General features: G+C 39.1%; 1 protein-coding gene across 3 annotated transcripts in view; it reads right to left on the bottom strand.

Moving 5' to 3' along the window:
• Positions 1-24,337, bottom strand: part of pde8a (phosphodiesterase 8A) — an 81,225-nt gene extending 56,888 nt beyond the window's left edge. The window contains exons 1-2 of one of the 3 annotated variants that reach the window (XM_077518632.1): positions 22,868-22,967; positions 4,106-4,162 (exon numbers count right to left, since the gene is read on the bottom strand). In XM_077518632.1, the coding sequence (XP_077374758.1) occupies positions 4,106-4,120 (15 nt within the window). In that variant the 5' untranslated portion in view covers positions 4,121-4,162; positions 22,868-22,967. Of the gene's footprint in view, positions 1-4,105; positions 4,163-19,033; positions 19,222-22,867 lie in introns of those variants that run through there. The other 2 variants (XM_077518631.1, XM_077518633.1) reach the window with 2 other exon arrangements.
• Between the last annotated feature and the right edge of the window lie 202 nt (positions 24,338-24,539).

Below are 24,539 nucleotides of genomic sequence, written 5' to 3'. Positions count from 1 at the left end.
CATTTACCTTCCCTAAGGGCATGTAAACTTATGATCACACTGTATGGTGAGAAGAATGGCTAAATGCCCATAAAAAAATAAATAAAATAAAATAAAATAAAAATAAATGTGGCAATTGTTTTGATATTTTCAGAGGTAGAAGTTGACATGAGTAAATCATGTGCATGTGAAATTTGGTGATGATGCATTTTTGTGTCATTAAGCATTGTTTAGCTTTTGTACATTTTTACAGTTGTGCTCATAAGTATACATGCCCTTGGGTTATGTATCTAATTTAGGGGTATGTCCAATAAAAGATAATGCGATATGTATCGATAGATGGGGTGTGATACGATTCAAAAGATGTTTAATTTTAAAGTGGAACTATTCGATTCTGTTTGATTCAGTGGGATTATGATTCGGTTCGATATGGTAAGGCTGAGCTCAAAAGAGTGTGATGCAATTAGTTTCTTGTTAACATACATTTTAGGGTTTTTTATCCCACTTTTTTTCCACACTCATACCAGTAATTACTCTTGCCTAGTCAGTGATAAATACTAATGATAACACAAGTACCTTTTACATAAAATTTCCAAAAAGAACAATGATATAATTCTATTCTTCAAATTTCTATTTCATGATCGTAATACAGCCAGTTGGCCACAATCAATACCATGATCAGCCTGATACAGATACATGGTATCGATACTCACCCCATCTCTAATGAACCTGTCATCGCTCCAATAAAAGACCATTTCATCAATACGTATCGCAATATATTTAGCTTTACAGGGAGTCCTGGTATTACCAACGAGTTCTGTTCCGACACTTGGCGACATAGCCCAAATTTCTGCGCAAGTCGGATTTCACGTTAAAGTTGAAATTTACGTCAAAATACTTTTTAAAAACATACATGTAGCACCCAGAAGTTACCAGAACCAATATTTAGTGTTTCTGTATTTTTTGCTGATGGACGCTTGGTGTTTGTTACAGCCTCTCACTAGCTAACTTAGCGTACGTCATAACTCAAGGACTCAATTTATATATAAGTGAAGCGATTCAACATGGCTCAGTTTGATGCACTACAAATTGATTTTTGTTACGCCCCTATCCTAACATACATGTGCACACGCATACACATGCCGAATATCCAGATACACACACAAACACACACATGGAAAGTTTACAACTACAAATTCCAGCACTTCAGATTAGAGACTGTTGATCCGACGAATAAACAAAACGAAAAATATCAAGCACCTGCATGCAGTTAACCTGAGCACAAGAGTATGCGCAGTGTTTGTGGTGTCATCTAAGCAGTGTGAGCGCCTCTTTGTATGTGACATTCAAGTCCTCCCTGGGCTTGTGACACTGCCTATAAGCCAGCCTGCATACCCTGTGCCCATAGTGGCGCCAGTGTATATGTGAGCGGCTGAGGCCTGGCATAGTGGGCGAGTGACGGGAGGTGACGAGGAGCTAAGAGACTGCGCTCAGAGCCCTCACGCACGAGCCCGCAGGGACATGAGAAGAGCCACCGACACTCCATAAACATGGAAGACGGGAAGAAAAAGCCTGCATGCTTGCAAGTGAGGAGGAATTTTGGGGTGCTTTCAAAAAACTAATCAAGCATTAACGGGGTCACACACATAACTGCAGATCATCTGAGACAAACCAATGCATAAATGCCACAAAAGCACCCATCAGTGCTTACATTGTTCAAATCTCTGCAATGCAATTTCCGTGAAAAAAATTCTCTGTAATGTCATTCAATCAATCGATCAATCAATCAAAATTCATATCATTTGGAAAGCACCCCCCGCACCCCCCCAAATTTTTTTTAAAAAATCCAGCAGTTTTTAGACCCACCAAGAAGACAATGTGCATAAAATGAAAGCTTTAAAAGTATTTTTAAAGTGGAAAACAAACACTGACTTCCTTTTAGAAATCTGCCAAATTCAAAATGTAAACAAACAACAACAACAAAACACCTAACTATATCAAATATGGCTTAAAAATTATGAAAAACAAGCCATTATATGCTGCCTTCATGTGGTATCGAAATTATGGTAAATACCACGTTGAGTATAAAATTGCACGTGAACGCCCCTTCATGTCGAATTTTCCACTGGACAACTGGGAATTTATTTTGATACCGGTGTTTCCGAGTTGAGAGAACCTTTCAAGTTTGGTGGAGGACACCGAAGGATTCGTGAATGGCAAGAAATATTCACACATAAGGGCGCTGTTGTCCACGAGCAGGTTGTTTTAGAATCTACAAAATTACGCAGCATACACCGTCCTGTTCTTTACAACTCATTACTTCCCGTAATTGTTCGGTTTTACGGGCAAAGACTACGTTAGCTACCATGTGTATTATTTTGCTACAACAAAACCACATGAACAGAACTCTGTCGTAATTAGGAGTTTCCGAGTGGTAAGGTGACATCCATCTTTCCCATAGCATATGAAGGCAGGGTTAAATCCTGTCACGCCCCGCTGAAAAACGAATGTTAGAATGTCTAGCATCTTTCTTGCCCACAAATCACTCACTATGGGTTGGTTACTGAAAGCCTATGTTGTAGAAGAAAGAAAAAAAAAACCCAATGGGTTGTCACCAGGCTTTGAACGACTCAACTAGGGGCGCAAGCCACCAGCTAGCGCCACTTCTGTTCTCATCATGGAGCTCATCCGCAGCGTCATCTTCTCAATCGGGAATTTAATTAATAACACCGAGCTGTTCTGTATGTTTAGAAGAAGATAAATTTTCAGGGTGTAGGCATGCTAGATATCTCACTAAATGCTGTACATGCTAATACCATGCTAAGTAACTGCCAATTGCACTGGAACCACTAATGCTAGCGAAGGCATTCAAGTATGGCGTTGTAGCTGAACCCCCCCTGAACTGAAGTGGTGAAAACAGCTGACCACTACAGTCACACAGCTCAGCAATACATGGTTGTCAGTATTTTCACACGTTTTCAGCAAATATCTATTTAGTATAATCTATTTAGAAACAAATCTCAGATTACACTTCAAAGTAGCAATGTGACAAGATTTTCCAAGAATGACTCAGTCAAAATGCTAAATCTGGTTTAGAATGGCCACTTTACCCTGAATACAACGCACCAGAAATGGAGAAATGTAGCTTTCCTGCACTGGAAAAGACAAATGATCTTTTGTCCAAAAGGGTTTTTGTGTGATATCGTCTAAGCAAAACCTGGTGCAAAAATGCCTTCACGTTAGCGTAAAACAGTACAACTTGACCATCCCCCCCCCCAACACCTGTCTGCTCCTTGGGGAATCCCTTTTCCAATTGGCGTAGTTTCAGTTTAGAACTTCCACCAATGAGCTAATTTATATGGGCTAACATTAAAAACCACAAATCAAATAGGCTACTATTTGTGAGAAGAGAAGTGTGGGCAGTAGTAGTAAGTCGTGCACTGTAAAATAGTAAACAACTGCTTTTCGTTCCTTTATTTGTTTCGAAGGACTACACTCATTCCATATTTTATTTATTTTTTTTAGAAAATTCCAGAAAAATGGTGGCCACTTTTCATGGTAATCTTTAAAGCAAACACGAGGATCCACCACCAGATGCTGCGTTGTTATCTGAACAGGAGAGATTCACACGAAGCAGAGCACTTTCTCCAATGTTCACCTTCAAGATATTTCTGTCCTTATCCAGATTACTGTGAAATCCCCGTAAGACCTGGACAATCCTAAGCCATGCAGGACTCTGGAGCAGCCCCTTACTAAAACCTCTGCTTCTATATCTGCCCCCAGCATCACCAGGGTCCAATTTTATGGACAGCTTCACATTCCATTTCTTTCTCTTCTTAACACATCACATTTTGATGGAAACAAAAACACTACTTTTGAGTGTTTCCTCTTAAAAGCCACTGCATTTCTTAGCAATACATGCTAAATTTGTTCTTCGCCACCTCTAACTGCAATATGAGAAACACCGACCACTCTCACATGGGCGCTAAGTCGCTAACATTCTCCTTCCTCGCATTCTCGGTAAGGTCAAAGGTCAATAAAGCAAACTGACAAGATAAAGCCGCTCGGCAAACTCTAAGTGGGACACTGGCTGGCCTAGTGGCACAAGAGTTTACTTTAATCTTACCGGGAACCTTTCCATTGCAGCAGGCTCCTCCTCCTCCTGTCCAGCATGTCATCAAGACTGCAAGTTTAAAAAAAAAAAGAGAATTCTTCAATAAATTTGATTACCATGCCAGAGCCATAACCAGCTGTCTTTATTAGCACCCTTGGCACTGCAGCCAGAGAAGAGGATTAGCATTAACAATACGCCCACTTTGGTCCCGCCAGCCACGCTCTATGTGCAACTTTACGTGGCTCCACCTCTCCAACTTGGTTTGGTTTTTGACAATACCAGACGAGGGCTATGCAAGAAAAAGCATTATATAATCTCTGCACTCCCTCCCTCTTGTTCACCTGCTAAAACAGGGGCACTGATGTCACCGTTGCATGAGGGATCAGTGAGTGACATGAGCCACAGTGATAGAACTGTGCTCAGATATTGGCACACAGACACACTTGACATACTCGCACCCAGGGACACGCACGCACACACATACTGTATTAAATCAAGTTACGAATGAAAGTTCTGCCAATGCACATTGAGAGAAATTACAAATCCGTTATGTACCCATTATAGCAGCTGTTCTTGAATTTTTTACACCAAGTACCACCTAAAAAAAAATACTTTATCTCTCTAGTTACCATCATCATGACCAACATTAAATTAGCATTTTATCATAAATAAATGCTTGTAAACAAACATTTCTAGAAGATTAAATGCAAATGTATTTTGCTTAAAACTTATAATACAACTGAAGTGTACCTTATAACACAAAACATTATGTACAGTTTGAACATATAATTCATTGATTCTCACGTGCACTAGTGGTACGCTCACCACACTTTGACAATCACTGCAACATAGGGTTGGGGAAAAAAGAAGAAGTTGGAAACGTTTCATAAGAATAATAGGAATTTATGAAAATGAGCAGGAATTTACAAAAGTCTAGTTTAGCTCCTAAAATGCAATTTAAAGAATGTTGGGGGAAATACATTTTTTTGCATAAACTTGACTAAAACAATCCGATTTCAGCAAAGTACATTGACTTACAAGTAGACTTTACACTGATCTGATTGGCCGGATCGGGATCTGACAATATTTAGCATTTTATGCAAAATTAATGAGCATCTTAAATTGCCCGATCGATCGACGATGTCATTGATTAGCTCTCCAAAATAAGAAATTATGTATTATACTTTAATAGCATTTTAGGAAGTCTTGTTTTTGTGTCCATGCATTTCAATTGACGGAAATTTAACGTGGTTTTTTTTTCATTATTTGTGAGTCGGGAATGGCGGCCATCAACTGTAGACTGAATATATATGTTATTGAAAAATATATATTGCTCCATTTTATGATTAAATCTGTGATTGTGTATCTTTTTTTGTTTGTTTGTTTTTCCAAACTTGCTGATCGGCTGAAAAATCCAAATCGCGCAAAGCCTACGTACTGTACAAGTGCCCCAATTGATGAGTTGCAGACACAATCCTCCAAGTGAAATATTACTACACAAACATCCGCTACATTCAATACAGTATTTTGATTTACTGTACTTCACGTATCCAGTAGAAAAAAAATACAAAAGATTAGGGTCTGACTGATTATAATCGGCTAATATTAGCACCTAGATCATCATAGCTGTAGCATTAAGTACGGTTTTAATATTCGTTACTATTCAGAACAAACATTCTTTTAAGCATGCTATATGTTTTCAGAACACCTGTACACGCATAGTTTCCATTGAACATCATCCGCCCTCTTATGGCAGCCAATGATTGAGATGTGGAATCACACGTGTATGGTATGCCCGGTCGTGTGCAAATTGCAGCTCAATGCAAAGCCTGGATGTGACCATCATGTGATTCAGCAACTCTGATTTGTGGCAAAGTCAAAGACAAATGTCCGCTGTATTAAAAATACCACTTAGAAGCTTCTTGGCAACAAACAAAACTAATATTTCAGCCTGTGACACAAATGAGCATAAAATAATAGAATATAGAACTTCAAAATCAAGCCTTATGCAAAGGTTAGGGAACAATGACAGCGTTTGCTACACTGTCTTGCCTGGGAGTTTCAAACAGGAAATGAACCGCAGTCCCCCACACCAAAGTCCGGTGTTTGTGTGAGGCATCCACATCCCCGTCCCGCCTCCCCTCCTTCCCTCCCAGTCCCCACGCGGACACTCTCACTACACCATGACCTCATCAGATTGCCTACTCTCCTAAAATCAGGATTACTAACGGCTGAAAGATGACACCTGTTACTTCTTCTATGCTTGAAATGATGGCATATCAGATCGAATCATTGCACTCATGCCCGTTTTATTAATAAGATCTGCTCTTACTTTTACCAGTTTTCTATACACAAGTACAGTATCTGTACTTCTACCTAAGTACAGAGTCAAAGTACTTTTGCTTCCGCAGGAGACACCAAATGTAGGCTTAATGTAGGCCTGAGTCGATAAATGAGTGTCTTCACTACAGACAATACGTTGCAGGCCTGCCTGTTCATTTAAATCCAGTGACTGACACCCTTTTCTTGCTCTGTGCCCCTTGGGGTGAAGAAAGGCTGAAAAATGAAGTCAAGTCCTCAGGAGTTTTTCCATAGTGAATTCGCTTCAGATCAGCTGCCAATTTTCCTAATGAAGTGTCCATTGGATTCATGACTATAAAACTAAATCTAAACGTGTGGGGCTTTGAAAATCTTGCCAAGGGACGTGTCATCCAACATAAAGTGTTTTGCTGTGCAAAGCTTTCCTCAGCGCTTTGGGGCTACATAAAAGCATTTAACAGTGACCTTATTTGTGTGTTTCTGGCAGTACAGTGGTGCCTTGAGATACGAGTTTAATACCTCACTCATAACTCAAATCACTCACGTCACAAATCTGCTTTCATGCTCGAAATGAATGTAATTGCCATTAATCTGTTGCAGTCTCCCCAAAAATGTCAAATTTTAATTTTTATGATAAACAGCACTTTGCAACTCAAGACCCAGCTCCTCTCTTGGATTCTTAGTACGAAATTTATATTAGTCGATCATAAAGAATACCGTATATTCCCATGACTACCTTTTTATGGTCCATCCATGTGTTGCTGGACTGTTTGTGTTCAGCTATCTGTTGCTTAAAGGGTAGCAATGCCGCTACATACTGTGCGGATGCTAATTGTTAGCCCGTTTTCCTATGGAATTTCCCATTGCAATGTTAGCATTACGGTAGCAGAGGGTATTAGTTTTGTTTTAAATACATGCAACTCTCTGATGTTTATTTTGACAGTAACCTTCAGCTGAGAGCAGCTTGGAGCATTTATTTAAATAAATAAATAAATAACATTTAGTTATAGCTGAAAAACTGCCACTTGTTGTAAAATGAGACCACACACCTCACATCATACAACGCCAAGGAAAGTCTAAGCAATAAATATTATTATTATTATTATTATTATTATTATTTAAAAAAACAAAAGAAAGCAGTACAAGTAAATTAAGTTAATAGCTTCAAAAAAGAAACTACGCTTTCTAGAGTGGACCAGTCAGGTCAGTCCTGATCTAAACCTGATTGAGATACTGTGGCATGACTTCAAACGAGCAATTCAGACATCCTAAGAATATTGCTGACCTGAAACAGTTTTGTAAAGAAGGAACGGTCCAAAATTCTTCCTGAACATTGTACAGCTGCGCTTTGCAACTACTGGCAATGTTTGGTTGAGGTTCTTGATGCCAAAGAAGGCTTAACCAGTTATTAAATCCAAATGTTCACGTACTTTTGTTTTGTTTTTTTCCCATCCCGCACTGTGACGTTTGCATGTTGTGTTAAGTCAAAACATGAAACGATTAAGTGTTTGTGTGCTATTCCTCCGTTGTTGGGAATTCAATGAAGATCGGTCACATTTTATGACCAATGTATTTAGGGTTCACATACTCTTTCTTGCAATTATACTGTACTATTATCATCAGACAATATTGGAGTTTTTCCTGGTACGTAGTTAATTACTTCAAATGAAAATGTGAGGATTGTGTTTACGTGGTGTTTGCTTAACCACTGTGTTACACATGCTCCCCTCATGTCAAGACTGAAAACACACTTAACATACGAACGGAGACAATAACATGGTGACACACTACACGAGCGAGTGATCAATCTCAGATGAACTGGTCCTTTGATGCAACAGAGATGCCATGGTCTGTACAGTACATGCTGTACTTTTCAAAGCTACAACATTGAGCCATCTTAACAGAGCTCACATAACATCACTGTACCATTAGCGTGGGCCGTTCAAATGAAACATAAAAAGTAAGTAAAGGATTTTGGTGCCACATTAAATAGCTGTGATGTACTAAGGGCTCAACTAGAGTATACACTCATAGACTAGAAAGAAAAACAAATGGCTGGTAATGGGTCCAGGGTGCATCCCGCCTCTCACCAAATGTCAGCAGGATGAGAGGCAGATGGCAGCTTTTATGAAGATATATGAATGAACAAACAAGACCCAAATAATATTTTGATGCAGAAAGTAAAATTTCAATTTAAATGTATTTTCTAAATTTGTTTTTAGAAATATAAAAGGGAAGTTATCCCAAAAAACTTATCTACAATAAAGTGGTGGATGTGCTCCCACAAATCTAAAAACAGCATTTCGATGAATATTCTGTTTGGCGAAATTCCACCCTTTTTTTTTTACCCGTCTCAGGGCTTGGCCGTTTTACCACTTGCTGTCGTCTGAAAATGACATCACAGTTGCTCAGGGCTCAGGTAATAACCAATCACAGCTCAAATTCAGAAAACAGGTGAGCCGTGATTGGTCGTTACCTGAGACCAGACTTGCCTGTCTAATGTAAATCTTAATTGTGGGAATGCATTCCCACATATGTTATTGTGATTTTTATTCTACACACTTTTTTGCCACCTAACAACTCCCACATAATACTTCCAATTTATATTGTTCAAATTTCAACTAGCTTAAAAAAAAAGTCCCGCCTCCCAGGGTATACATTGTCTGATTCCACATTACTTGCAGTATTTGCACAATTTAACATTTAATATCAACTTTTCCCCATTCATTTTCAATGGGAAAGTCATTGAACTTTTTCTAAGTATCACTTTCCACGCCCACTTCCATATATATACTATAACTTATCATCATTACCATGTGTCTGATACTGCTGAGTGGAACAGTTGGTAAAGAACATTGTCCAGTAACCAGGAGATTATAATTCCATAATTTCTCTCTCAATTTGCTTTCAGCAATCCCACGCAGTGTCTCCAGAAATTGCACCGAGTCGACTCACTCGAGTTTTAAAAAATGTTATTGTCTGAAATTTAATAGGGCGCAAACAAAATGCGGCATAGCATTGGTTTGCTTTGCTCTGGTTTTGTTGAGTTTATAGCAGTGGTGGTGAGATCCGGTCCGCGAGGACTGGAGTCCAGCAGGTTTTGGATATTTCTCTTCTTCAACACAGGTGATTCATGATCAGCTCATCAGCAAGCTCTGCACAAGCCTGATAAGAATCCTGTTATTTGGAATCAGGTGCAGTACGAGTAGGAAGACCTCTAAAACCTGCAGGATTCCGGCCCTTGAGGACCACAGTTTGCCACCCCTGGTTCAAAGAGTTTTCTCTTTGCAGTGACTATTCTGTATGTTTAATAGCGCCTCAAAATGTGCTTCAACATGACTCATTGATGCAGTCTCCTAAACTTAAATATAAGGGAGGTTATCAGTGTATCACAGTAGATGAGAAATTCAAAATAACAACAACAACAACAACAACAACAACAACAGAGTTTGACAAGTTTGAAATTGGCCTTGATGCCTGGCTGCCGTTTCAAAATAATTGGGCTTTATCTGGAATAATTAAGTATTCATGAAAGGCTATTCTCACAATCTAAAAATGTGCAATGGAGTCAAGTAGGTCCCAACACACAGTAAACATTTAGACCTTTGTTGTGTAACGTTTCCTAATCAAGCAAAACTATCACATGCAGAATTTATGACAAACGTATTCTCCTGGAGGGGGAGCAATGACTGTGGCCTTCTGTAAAAGGCTATTTTAAAACAGCGGGAGGTTAGTTTCGCCTCAGCTACACGTCAGAAGAGAATATTCACGGAAGGAAGAGGCCTTCTGTCTCTCTAGGAAAGGCTCCAAAAGGAATACACAGTGGTGCCTTGAGATACGAGTTTAATTTGTTCAGTCGTGGCATTCAGAACTCAAAACACTCACAATCAAACCATGGGAGCTTACTTAAATGAATGGAAATAACAATAATCCGTTACAACCTTCCCTTAAAATTAGTGTATTTTAATTAGCTCTAGGCCGTTCTGGCCTCTTTTCAGCAGCATCTATTGGAGTGGGAACGCAAGTGGGATTTATGCTAATGATATGCAAAGACATAAAGAAACTAAAAAAGAAAAAAAAAATCTCCCCATTAAGGTGAATAAAGCTAACTAGCATTAAGTGGCTTCCTCCTTTTTCCTTGTGAAGGTCCAAGTAATGATCCTAAAAAAATGTCAACTTACAGATTTCTCTTGTGCTTGGTTCTCATCGTGGAGCTGAATACAATACAGGGACGGATCTTGTCTCGTGGGTCACCGGGCAGCGGACCACCCCAAAATTCCAAAATTTGCGTATTACCTATGCGATGTAGCTGGGTTTTTTAATAGCTACAATTTATAAACAATATGAAATTGCTTGGAAGAATTTTTTATTTTATATATTTTTTTTTAACTATTTTTAATAAATATGAATAATTCCAAAGGGGCCTTAAATCCTATTTTTCTGTATGCAGCCTTCACAAGAAAAAGTTTGGACACCCCTGACTAAAGGGTTACAGCACTGCAATATAGATGCTTATTAGTGTTAGCATTAAGCTAGGTGGGTCTTTATAGACGTGTTTGGCTGCTTTAAAAAACACAAGACCTAGTTTTCTCAGTTAAGTTCACAACCACCATACAGCACTCTTATCGCAAGTCTGTGTGCACAAGTTAAAGCAAAAGGGGAAAAAAATGTCCAATGGCATTATCTCAATAAACTCGTAATTCAGGTCACCTGTATGACAATGGTACCTTTGTATTGTATTGTGCTAGTACAATTAGCTTAAGTCGTAATTCATCAACAATATATACGCTCTCTAAAAAAGAAAAAAAAATCTCTCGGAAGAAATACAAGTTCTTTATTCTCACCTTCAACAGGTTGCTTTTGCAAACATCTTTTTCAGTGACAAAGTCATCAGTCAGGGGACGTCATGCGCCATAACTAAAGCCAACTTATTTCCTCCGACTCATTCAGCTCATGTGCCACAATGATAAATGACACGGCCACTAGCTGGCCAGTGGACAGGAAGGGAGGATAGGACAAACTGTAGTTGACGATAATGTTTAAAATAAAACACAATGAGCCGCTAAAGTCATAGCTCAAGTAATAGTTTGACATGTTGGAAATGGTTCAGTGGAGAGGCAGAGATTTCACATTTCAGGCTGGATTTAGACTACGTGGTTCAAGTGACCCAATTCCGATTTTTCCCTCCCATGTGGCTCACTCTGCATATGCGTCACGAGAGTGTAAGAGAGAAAAGAAAAAGAAAAGAAAAAAAATAAATAAATCCAGGAATGGGATATATTCAGATCCAAATCAGGCCTGCCACTCTGCCAATGCCACACCAGTGTACAGTCAGCAGAGACATGTAGGACTTCCAAAAGCACTGATCAATCAGATAAAGCCACTGAAAAGGCCTGCGGTGTAAAAAGCAGCCCAATAAACTAATTATTAGGCCAGGGTCAGCAAACTTGGGTGGTGGCCTGACTGATGGCATGCAAGCTTTTTCTGGCTCAGTTTAATGTTGGAGATGTGTGTTAAGCACACTAAATGGGACTTCATTTGATTAATTTAAGTGGTATAAAAAGAAAAAACAAGTAAGCTTATTAGAACGCACCCTTTCGAAAGAGTTTCTTCTTGTCCCTCTCTTCAAGTCAAGAAATTGGAGGAAAAGGAAGACTCGTTTGAACAGATCTCCAAATAAGATGGATGAAGCTTGAAAGTTGTTTTTCCAGACACAAGTCTCCTAGCTTAATGCTAACACAATGCGAAATGCAGAGATGGGGTAATGGAAGTTAGACGAGATGTTATATTAACGTTTCAAACAACTGCTTAACCCACACAGAGCAGCAACACATATAGAGCATAACACAAAAAAAGAATTAAACATTTACTGTATAGATAAACTGGAAAATGTTCAACCAAATCATGTAATGTCATCTAATAAAAGTCCGCTAGCTTAATGCTAGTATATAATGTCAAACACTATAGACAGGCTGATAGAAATTTGTATAGACAAGGCTCTAAATTATTAACGATGAATTAGTACAATGACTCGACTTTTCAGAACAAGTTGCCATAGCTTTGCAAATGTAAATGGTGTAAATTAATAATAATAATAATAATAATAATAATAATAATAAAAAGTTTCATTACGCCTACAGGAAGAGCAGTGGATTAATTCATCACATTGCTAAGCCTTCACCCTCCTCTGAAATAAAATTACCCATTGGTTCTCAACAGATGACAGAAACGTGCAAGTATGCACATACGTACGCACACCTACCCGCACTGTAATAAGTTAAAAAAAATAAAGTGATGGTTCATATCTTGAAAAACGCATAGGTTGGTGCACTGGTAACTTCCATTGTAGTACTAGTTATCTGCAACATCTACCTGCCTAAAGTACACCAAAAAAATAACCAAGTTCACTTTTAGGGGCTTTATCCATCCATTATCGATTGCACTTGTCCCTGTCGATGGGGTCATGGGTAAGCTGGAGCCCATCCCCACTGACGGGCGAGAGGCAGTGAGTACACCCTGGACTAGTTGGAAGTTAAACTACATCCAACGACAATTTAGAACCTTTAATTAAACCACACAAGCACAGGTAGAACTCCACACAGAATGACCCGAGCTGAAATGTGAACACTGTGACGCAAACATGCAAACCACTACTCAAAAACTTCAATTTCATTAAAAGTAACTACACACAGTATAAGTATGGGTGAGCGCGTCTTGCCGCATCTAGAAATTGGGATGATTTAATGCGGGAAAGTCCAAGCTACGAGTGAGTGACGCTGCCACTTGCGTACATGCACAGATGCCACATGATTCCGGGAAAAAAAGCAAGATGGCCTGCCTTTTTCTGACTTGATTTCCTTGGGCAAGGCAGGGGTGGGAAGTAAAGTAGAAATGCTTTCTTACTGTACTTAAGTTGATTTTCAGGTATCTGTACTTTACTCCAGTAAATATTTTTTGTTTTTAAATTTACTCCCTATATAACAGATACAATTTGTACTCTGTACTTTGTCATGTCACAAGACTTGTTACTTTGACATGACGTTAAAAAAAAAGAAAAAAAAAAGAAGAAGACAGAAATAGAGAGAGGTATGGATGAGATATGTATTGATAAAGATCTTCCAGTCTTATAAGGCTGAAAAAACAGCAGTGAGATGGAGAAACATGAGCCAGGGAGCAAATAACAATAATGGTAAAATATCCTCAGTATGGCCTTATTTGAGAGTATTGTTTGTTATTGTTGGCTTAAATGATAAGCTTCTAGCATCCAAAAAATTGACATCTAATCTGAAAACTATGCGTATGTACAGTACATCATGAGCTAATTTAGCATTTAGAGTCAGCACACGTTAGTAAAGCCATGGGAACACGTTTTGATAAAATAAAAGCCACTCGCTAGCTCATAAACAACATGACGTAGTATAATGTGATTTTTTTTTTCCTCTCTGTACAAGCTCATTGTCTAAGTATATGAAAACAAAAACTACCTTATTGCTAACAACTGCATGTAAGACTGATAAGAAGAAACACGGGACTTCAGGCAAATTCTAAAGCAATGCAGAATTAGCAACATTTTATTTATTTTTTTACAGGTAAGTTTATGACATGATATTGAATTGATTTTACATTCCCAAAAATGTTGCTTCATATAAATGAGTCACGCTAACGCCATCACAAGCACGGCTAACATCGGTTTGTTTACAGTGCAAATGCTAGCTTAGTATTGCTTCTGTTTAGTTGTAGCTGGACAGCGTTCTCCATGACTTTCATAATCACATGCCATTATGAATGGCCACGTTTGAAAATCTGTGAGGGACATATCTTTGGAGGTGGGGGCGGGGATTAGTGAAGTGTGGCTGCCGTTTTAAAACTACAAACTCCCACTTTAAGTAGAGGACTTGAATCTGTACTTTTACATTTACACCAGTCTAGTTTACTCAAATATCTGCACTTCTCCGCAAGTGGATTTTCTTCTCCTCTGGAGAGAGGGCACCCCGACAGAAAAAAAAAAAAGTCAAGGCCGGACAAATGGCACCATGTTTGGCCGAGGCTTGTGACTGTCTATTTGGCTCTTTAAAAAAAAAAATGCCCACTATCACAGGACCTTGTACTTGAGCCTTATCATCCTCAGAGCAGCCCAGATGGCACCATACCCTTGACAAAGACTCGCGTCACGCTCCCAAAGCTCTATTGAATGTTTCTCACACTGCAGACGCCTGCACGCCGTCTCCCGGTCGCCCGAGCGCCAAACACACAGCACACATTTGTTTGACTGTGTTTTTGCAAGAGGCTAAACTTCACTGTGGCTATGACCAGCTGTGTGTGGTTGGAGAGGATAATTATCATCCTTACAGGGATGAATGTGTGCACAATCTTCACAACCACAATGACACAAGCCAGGGAACACATGCACATTGGGATGAGAAAAAACAACATTCAAAATGTTGCGCTAAGACAACTGATTATTTCACAGTTTACAATATTTCCTGAATTGGGTTTTTATGGTCAAGGAGCCCTATTTCCACAGGAGCGGTACTGTACTGTGCCAAAATCCTAGGCAACCATTAGAACCGTGAGTTATTTTAGCATTGGCAAAATTACCTCCCTTGTCTCCTCACTAGAATACAACGAGAAACTTTTTTTTTTTTAAACAGTAGCTCTGGAGGCTTAAGCATTTAGTGAAACCTATTCATCCATCCACATGTTACAACGGTGCAGAAATGGCAAATTTGCTTGCAGTGATGCGAAGCACAAATACTTAACTCATATGCTCCCAAAAACGTATAAATACGTTCTGTTTTAAAGGTGGATTCAATGATGTTCTCAAAAAGTGGAAGCCAAACATCTGTTTGTCACATTTAAAAAACTATGCATGAGGTAGACCGTCCGACCAGCTCTCCTGCTCGTCTGGGGGAAACTCCTCTCAAATGTCGCTAACGTCCGAGCTTATCTTCATCAGTCTCTGCAGCCGGCCTCGCTTCATACGGATATCCTCTTGCGGCTCGCAGCTATTTTCAAAGTACGCGGTCAGCTCGGTGGAGCTACAACGATGAATGGCCGAATCCGAAGCTCACTACATGAAGCTAGCTACATGCTACGAACACTCGGAGTGCACATGCACGACGTCGTTACGCAGATTGATTGACAGGATCGAGAAACAATCATTAAGATGATCCACCCGGAAGATGCAGCCACAAAAATATCCTTGAACCCACCTTTAATTATTATCATGCTCTCAAAAACATATTTATGTTTTTTGTTTCTTTTAGGCTAGAGCATAAAGAAGGCTTTGATGCAGCCTCTGAACTGAAGAATGCTTGAAGCAATGGTAGTTATTACAAAAACGGCCAGTAGGTGGCAACAAAGTGTAAGAGATCAATCACCGTGTTTTTCCTCACTGAAAGAGATTAAAGAAATTTGTGAATAATGAAGCAATCCTGTTTGCCCCCAGCTGTTTTACTGGATTATGACTGATTTTGCAAGGCCCACAGAATATTGTGTTCTATTGCTATCAAAACATGGAACCTATAAAAAGAAAGATTAAAGTCTCTTCTTTCATCAGGAAAAAAGTATGTTTCTATGTGTTTCAGTTTTTCAGCAATTAGCATTAGAAGAGAGCTAAGTTTCATCAGTTTTCACAAATCTATTTAAAATTGTAAGTAATTGAGCTTTTTTTCTACATGGCCCTGGTTCATCTCCTTTGCTCTACTGCCACCTGCTGGCCGTTTGTGTAATAACTACCATTTCTGCAACCGTTCTTTGCAGTTGAGAGGCTGCATCAAAGCCTTCTGTATGCTCTAGCATAAAAAACAAAAAAACAAAAAACAAATACGTCTTTGGGACACTTACAACATTAAAAAAAACGTATATACTTGCTATATTTGAATGCAAATTGCTGCAAAACAGAAAACGGATAGAGACATGCTTTTGTTTTCCTGCTGAAAGAAGAGACTAATCTTTCTTTTGGGAGGTTCCATTTTTTTTTTTATAGTAATAGAACACAATATTCTGTGGGCAAAATCAGTCAAAATCCAGTAAAACAGCTGGGAGCGAAGGGGGTTGCTTCAGAGAAAATGGCTGAATGAGTGAATGGGTTAATTACTGAATGAGTTAATTACTGTAGTATATTTACGGTAACTATATTTTTCAGGTAGCTGTACTTCCATTTCTCTGATGCAAGTTAATAAGAGGGAATCTGCTTGGACCCCCTCCAAAAAAACAAAAACAAAAGGTGAAAATATCTATCCATTTTCTGATCCGTTTATTCCTCACAAAGGCCGTGGGGATGCTGGAGCCTATCCCAGCTGGCTTTGGGCAGCGTGGTACACCCTGAACCAGCCAATCCAGGGGCGAAAAATATATATGCACAATTCAGTGATACAGAGGACATCCACTATTTCGCAGGGGATAGGGAATGGCAAAAAAAAAATCCATGGATAACTGACACCAATTGAAATGCATTAGAAAACAATTTTTAACCCCCCAAAAAATTATTTGAAAATGCTGATAAACCTCCATTATGCATTTTCCACAAAAAAACGGGGGCTGATTCATACTAAAACTCTCCCAATAAAAGTTAGTTAAATATTAATAAAAATATTTTTAAAAATACAGAAAAAGTAGCAATTAACCACAAATATGCACATATTGCCATCAAATTCCTTCAAACACCTATAACGCATTACACAAATCTCTGAATTCACTTTACAATGCCTTGATGTATTTAGTGAGACCCCTTCCTCTACCCTCTAATGTTACAAATTATTATGTTGAAACAATTCAAACTATAATCCCTTTCTAGAGATTAAAATTGCTGGGGTCAATAAAAGATGTTAGCAAATTTGAAGATAACAAGGGTTAATATAGCCATAATTTACATCTTAAAAGAGGAAGAATGTTTAATACTAATGCCTAAAATGTGTCTAATTTAAAATCAAAAAGGTTGCCAATTCATTTCCTCTCCAGCAAAGAGTTGATCAATCAACTAATTGTTTCAGCTCTACTTACTACTGTCACCTACTGGGATTTGGTGCTGCTAAAATAAATAAATAAAACTCTTCCTGGGCATGAAAATTGTGTGTTTGTGTGGGCTTTAAAAGACTGGCATGCACATAATTTCCAACGCAATCAATAACTATCATCGATCTCCTCTCTTAGTGTTTGAAACAAATCAAAAGTAACAGCAACGCATGACCCCCATCCGATGCTTAGCAATAATGTAACAACAGAAAGTGCGCTTTTCGCCACGCTAAGCGCCAATTGAACTCCACCAGTCGCTGCAATGATCTACAGAGGACGCTAAAGATGACACGTTATAGATTGGGGATTAACCATTTCCATCCGAAGGAGATTTGTGTACCATTAGTCTAACTCAATCATGGGAACTAATTCAATCAAAGGCACAGTGGGCGTCCTGACGTGGGGGCATCTGTCACGCTGCCTTATCACTGCATCCTGCGCATTTAGCCACAAAATTCAGCTTGACACGAGCCCTCAAATAGCCTGCAGTCTGACAAACAAATTGTACATACAGTATACAAAACACACACATTTTCTATCCCCAAGCCAACCTCACAAAATTTTAAATAATTCATGCATTTGCGTAAGTTATAGTTGTCCTAAAACCAGACCCGTCACCAGAAATAAATTGTAGGGGGGGCATTACCTTTTTTTGGGGGGGGCACACTTTATCAACCTAAATCTAATGTTCATCAGGTTGAACAGCGGCATTGTGACAACTGCAAAAGTGTTCAGAAATATTTTCTGTCACTTAAAAGCGGCAGTTCGTTCTGAAATCTAAAAGACAAACTGAAAAAAAGTGTAGTTCATTTTGCATTTATTCAACTCAAAAGTTCATTTGAAACAAATCCACTCTTCACTTCTGTAAAGAACTATGTCCGAATGAATGACTCTGTGACCCAGCCCCTTCTATTCTAATTGGCTAGCAGTTGCCTTCATTTGCGTGTTGGATTAGGGCTGTACGATATGGACAAAATTTCCTTTCAGGTTTGCCAGACATCTCTATTCTTTGATCTTTGACTCAGCATGAGACTTCACATCATTTTACTTTTTTTATGGTGCCTTCTGTATTTTGTGTTACTTTATTTCTATACTTGTACAGATTTTTTTTTTTTTTAGTATTTTATTGGCGTGTATACTTATCTACTTATATTTACTCTAATTAATTTTATTTTGTGTTATTTTATTTCACTTGTGTCTACTAAAAGACTAATTTCTATTCCATGCACAGCACTTTGTATGCAGCAATGGCTGTTTTAACCCTTAGATTTAGAAATAAGGTTGAGTTATGTCGATGATATACAGAAACAACATATGGGTTCAGTGAAAAACTAAGCAGAATATCAATCCAAAAGGATGTGTAAAGTGCTGGGTTTTTTTATTAGAACTTAGTGACAGTCATCAACATGAACAAACTTGGCAATAAAAAAAAAGAGAATTCAACTCACATTGTACTGCAACTGCTTTAGTGATAAATAATTTTTTGCTCCTTAGTTGTTGTTGTGTATGTGTGACTGCTTGGGTCTGTTAACAGCATACTGTGTATTGCTACAATTCATCCGTGCTGTGTGGCTTGACTAATTAAAATAAAAGTTTAACACTCACTTGTAAACGTAACCAGTGGACTCAGGATTCCCATTGATGTCAACTGTGTCATCCTGGATGAGGTTTGGCATTTGGTGGCTTCCATTAAAGCGGCACGACGTGCTCACTGCTCAGTCTTTGTCCCAGCGCCAGCCGGCAAATGCGCACTATCTACCCGGAAGTAGATTTGGCTAAGGCACGTCTGCAGAGCGCGCGTCTCCCCCCACCCCTCCCCATCCCTCCTGATCCTGATTGTCATTGGCTCGCTTAGTTGTCAATCACAGCCAAACTTGAAAGGAGGTATGTGGTTGGCTGGCACGCCATTCTTTACTTAAAACAGAAGGCGCAAGTTTACGTGACTGATAGGACGAATAGTTGGTGAGTCATCTTGCTAGGGCGGGCACGGCTGACTGACAGGGCGGGCACGGACCCCCAAGACCCGCCCATGGCGACGTGTCCGCCTAAAACAAAATCTAACTGTAGCTGTGGTAAAAATGATTTTAATATTATTTGAAGTACTAAATGGCTTTTTTTCTATTGGTGCTCCCACTTGATGACCAACTTGCACTGCATATCAGATATAACAGATTTTAAAAAAAAAGTTTTCAATCAGTTTTTGTTGTATTATTCCATTTATATGTTATTATTAATTGGAAAAACATGTTTTATTATAAGCATATTTCGACTAGTAATAAAAAAATTGTGCTCTGTCTGAAGTTGTTTCACAACATAAAAACAAGCACTGCATGACTCAGCAGAAATTAGCTCAAGCTAGTTGCTCTGGCCATAGATAGAATGCAAATTCTCTCTCTTTTTTTTGCACGTTTTTTTATATTTATTTATTTATTTATTTTAGGTAAAGAGGCAAATTGTGGTTTCTTTGAGGTTTTGTATGAGGTTACATAATGATGGCCTGCAGTAAGGATTAAAGGGAATGTAAAAACTTTGTGCATTTGGAATATAATCAGAATATACACTGATTTCACATATCATGCTCACACCACCATGGCACCGTGCCGTGCACCTGTCCCTTATTTCGGGATGAGAAAGTTGGCAACCCTACAGTCAGGTACCTGAGTATCTGTAACAGGGTCACGCCAAACACAGCAAAATATCGCTGCCGTCGGGGTCAGGCCGAACCTTGTACCTCCAAAATAGTCACTTTTCAGGAGACCCCCAAAATGGCATGTGTGTTCAATCATTAACATTACATCATCAAAGACAGCAAGTTGTTTTAAACAATTATAGATTGGTTAATACTTTTCAAAATAAATAAATAAATAACCCACACCTAAAAAGAAGAAAAGAAAAAGAAAACTACTTTTAAAATGTTGGTACATAAATTATCTTTAAATTTTAATAAGTGCCCACATACAAATATCATAGCACAAGTGATTGACCTTAAATGGAATCAAAGACGATTTAAACTTCTTATTCTCTTAACTCAACATTGATTCCCTTCTTGATTTCTGCCATAAACCAAATCCATCAGTCTTTCTCATCTCAGCCTACTGCACAGCAGACACACCAACGTGCATGTGTGATCTCTTACGCAACATGCAAATGAGAATGAAATTGATCATCCCCTTGATGGGAAGCACATCTCTTTTAGAAGCGTCCAAGCAGCACATCTCATTATGCCACTCTTACTGTAATTATTCATGGTCCAAGAGACAAATGGGACTGGTAGATTTTGTGATGATGCAACATACTCAGCGTACACTTTACAGTATGCATGTGTCAAACCTCTTCCGGGCCTACCTAATTTTGTCGGGTTTTTTCCAATTTAAAAAAAAAAAAAGATTTTTTTTATGATGACCTTACATAAGCATCACCATATGAGCAAGAAAGTGTTCTAATGAGAAGCAGTCAAAAGGTGAAGCAGAGGTCAATAGTGTCGAGTGAAAACTTTGACACAGATTTTAGCTCTGGTACGCAACTAAAGCAGAGATATTTTGTGTGGCCTCTAAATGTAGTCAAACGTTTTACAAACAATGTAAAAAATAGACGTACCAAACATCTGATTAGAGTTGAGTACTATGTCTATGGCCTAATGAATTGTATAATATAATCGGTGATTCTCTTAACTTTCATAGTGCACAGAACGTTTTACAGTCGCATGCAATTGATATACTTTTTAGGACTGCAACGGAATATCCACCTCTGGAACATTTGCCAATAACTGAACATAAAACTTACAAACAAAAGCAGAGTGAAGGCAACTCAGGAAGCTGAGATGAATTAGCAACATTTCTGCTCAGTGGCTATGTTTAGTAGCAAAGTTTTATTTTATTTTATTTTATATTTTTGATTGGACATTCCAAGAAATAAAACTTTGAACCGGTAACATTTAGCGTTATGGATAATTCATGTTACTAACTTTGAAGCAGAGGCTAATGCTGCATTCAAGGATGGTCGGAAGTCTGACTTTTCCGAGTTCAAACCAGGAAGTGTCTACGGGAACGCCCCCTTGAAATCGGAAGTCGGAAGAAAAAAAATGACCCCGACTTCACCGGCGGACTACAATGTGACGTCACTCTGAATGGCAAAACACAATTTACTCGAGTATAAAACTAGATAGCGTTCTTCATTCATAAATATTTGACATATCTCCACGTAACGCAACGCACGTGACAGTATTGCCATTATCGCCCTGTATGAAAATATACAGTTAACTACTTAACTGTATGGAATGCTTATGAAATAAGATTAAAACAATAAATGAAGCAAAACTGCAAAAAAAGTTAAGTTTTCTGGAGGTCAAAATATGTTTTGAGGACCAAAATAAAAAAAACAATTTATCACTATCCGCCATTTTGGTTGTTTACGTTCGCCTCGAACGCTTTCAGGTCGGAACTGGGAAAAACCAAATCGGATATATCCGACTTCTGACCATCCTCGAATGCAGCATAACATTGGCTTGTTTACCATGCTAATGCTAGCTTAGCATTGAAAGCGCTGCTATTCTGTTTATGCATTCTCAATGACAATGCATTTAAAGTTTTAACATTACAAACTTCTCATTTGAATGATTCAATAAAAGCTATTATGTCGTGAAAGGGGTCATCAACCCCCAAAAAAATGTTTCAGGACATTAATATGTTCTATGCAGCCCCACTAGTCTAAATACGGTATTTGGGATAATATTGTGTTAGTGGAATATGAGTTAAGAAGGAAAATTCAGCAGTTTTTATCAATATCAGATGTCGGCCATTGTTCCCCTTGCAGTCGAGTGAAAATGACATCACAGTTGCTCAGGTAACAACCAATCACAGCTTATCTTCAAAAAACAGGTGAGCTGTGATTAGTCCTTGCCTGAGCACTTGTAATGTCATCTTCAGTCGACAGCAAGTGGCAAAATGGCTGCCTCCTGAGCTGGATAAGAATGGCTGGATTTTGCTTCATAACTCATAATCCACAAATGTAATATTAATAAGAATGTCATATTTAGACTAATGAGGTCACATATCACAGATTATTGTCAAGAAATGTTTAAAGTTGACTTCACCTTTAAATAAAAGTGGCACCTAAACAAATATTACAAAATAAAGTTCTTAAAAGCAGTAATGCAACTGAACTGTACTTAAAAATGGACCATACCGGATTAAAATAAATAAAATAAATAAAAAATCACACAACTGGAACATTTTTTTTTAACAGACCATTAGTAGAAGCCCAACAATCAATAACCTGCATCCTCTTCTTAAAGATGGTTAAGTTTAAGTGACTGAGTTCATGGATTTGAAATTAAGCACAATTAAATGTCAAATCAAGTGACCTTTCCATTCAATCCCGGCCTTTATCTTATGTGACAAACAAACATTTGGTAGAAAGTGTGCGTGTGTGTTCCCTCACCTTGCAGCTCAGGGGTTTGGGGGGTAGTCCAGAGACAGGATTTCCTTGATGCTGAGTGGTGTTGGTCTGCTGGGGCGAGTGGGAATCCTCGGACTCTTTTCCACTATGGTAGACCACCCTATCAGAGATATGAATACTTGAAGCACAGCCCATGCTTCAACCCACTTCAGCCTTTGTTTCTCTCCTTTTTTTGTGTGCAAGAGTGTTTTACTTTGAGGTCCACCAGAGTGTCATTTGCTGACTTTTTGTTTTTAGTGACACAAGACGTCCATTCCTCTTGCTTAAATATATAAATAGATATATGTCATCTGGGCCACAACCAAGCCAGTTCAGTAATTTCTCTAAAAAGAGACATGAATAAATTTTCTATCCCCACCCCACACTCCTCCAGGAAGCTGATTTCCACCCTCTTGTTTTTCACATGAACTTAATTGGAGATATTTAGTCAAAGCAGCAGCCTCCTTTGTTGGTGGGGGGAAAAGTTGGGTTATAGTTCAAGTTGAACTGCTCAGATCCCCCAAGACTCCTCTTGTCACTCGTACCACATCACCATTTTCATGTTGATTTTTTTTGTGTGCTCAACTTCAGTCATCAAGTAGGCCTGAGCACAGTCACACACACATTCATACACGCACTCACACATTCTCTCACTCACGCATGCACACACTCACCCCCACACACACCTAGAGACAGTGCGCCTCATTCAACAGTTTTATCCATTTCTGCTGTGCAATCTTGCATTGGTAGTCGTCCTTTGCCACCCTAGTGCCATCCAAGAACAATATGAACACAGGACAGATTGTGTGGCTTTGGGAACAATCTGCTGGCCCACTTCAGCTGAGAACGGTCAAGGTACACGTTGTCACCGTGCTTTGCTCCAACCCCGAGCCGACCAGCATCATCCTCATCATCAACAGGCTGCAATATCCACGCTGCACGGCATTCATGTGGACACTCGTGTTAAAGCATTCCTAGTGGAACAGAACGCAACTCCCCATGTATCAGCTCCAGAATTGGCCGGCGGAGGACGCGGAGGGGCCAACCGGCGTTCAGGCATCCGCTACCCGCTTCTGGATGAGCCCAAACCGGGCGCAGTGTCTCCGGACTCCTCGGTGATGCCTCATTCCGGTAGTGGTGGCGTTGAAGAAAAAAAAAGAAGGATAGAAGGATGTATGTAGAGGCTGTCAAATTGTAAAAATGACGAACGTACCGCCCTCTGGAGAATGCCCCAAAAAAGGCAGCATTTGAAGACAAGTTTTCGGTGCAGGATGATTAAATGTGGCGAGGGCGCAGGGACGAGCGAGAATGAAGCCACCACATCGAGTTCGTTTTTTTTAGGTTTGTCTTTTCTCTGCCTTGCCTGGCGTTTGCCCTTCCATTTCTTCGCCGCTGCTTGACAGCGGCACATCCAATAAAAGCACCCGCAAAGATTGACCTACAGCCTTTACTGACGTTAATGCAAATGAGGTGAGCGCAGCTAATGGGCGCCGCGCTCCAGCAGCCGGTGGGTGGTCCTACACGCGGCGTGGGAACTTTGAATACGCCAACAAAGCTGAATGCACTTTCCCTCTTAGCCACTAAATGCCGACGAAAATTTACAAAAAAAATAAAAAAATAAAAATAAAAAAGCGTTTGAGGATTTCACTGATTCAGTTGAAGATCCGTGTTCTAG

This window comes from Festucalex cinctus, chromosome 4 (genome assembly GCF_051991245.1).
Source record: "Festucalex cinctus isolate MCC-2025b chromosome 4, RoL_Fcin_1.0, whole genome shotgun sequence".
NCBI classification, from domain to species: Eukaryota; Metazoa; Chordata; class Actinopteri; order Syngnathiformes; family Syngnathidae; genus Festucalex; species Festucalex cinctus.
Note: the sequence above shows the minus strand (reverse complement) of the source record. Positions and strands in the feature narration are given on the sequence as shown.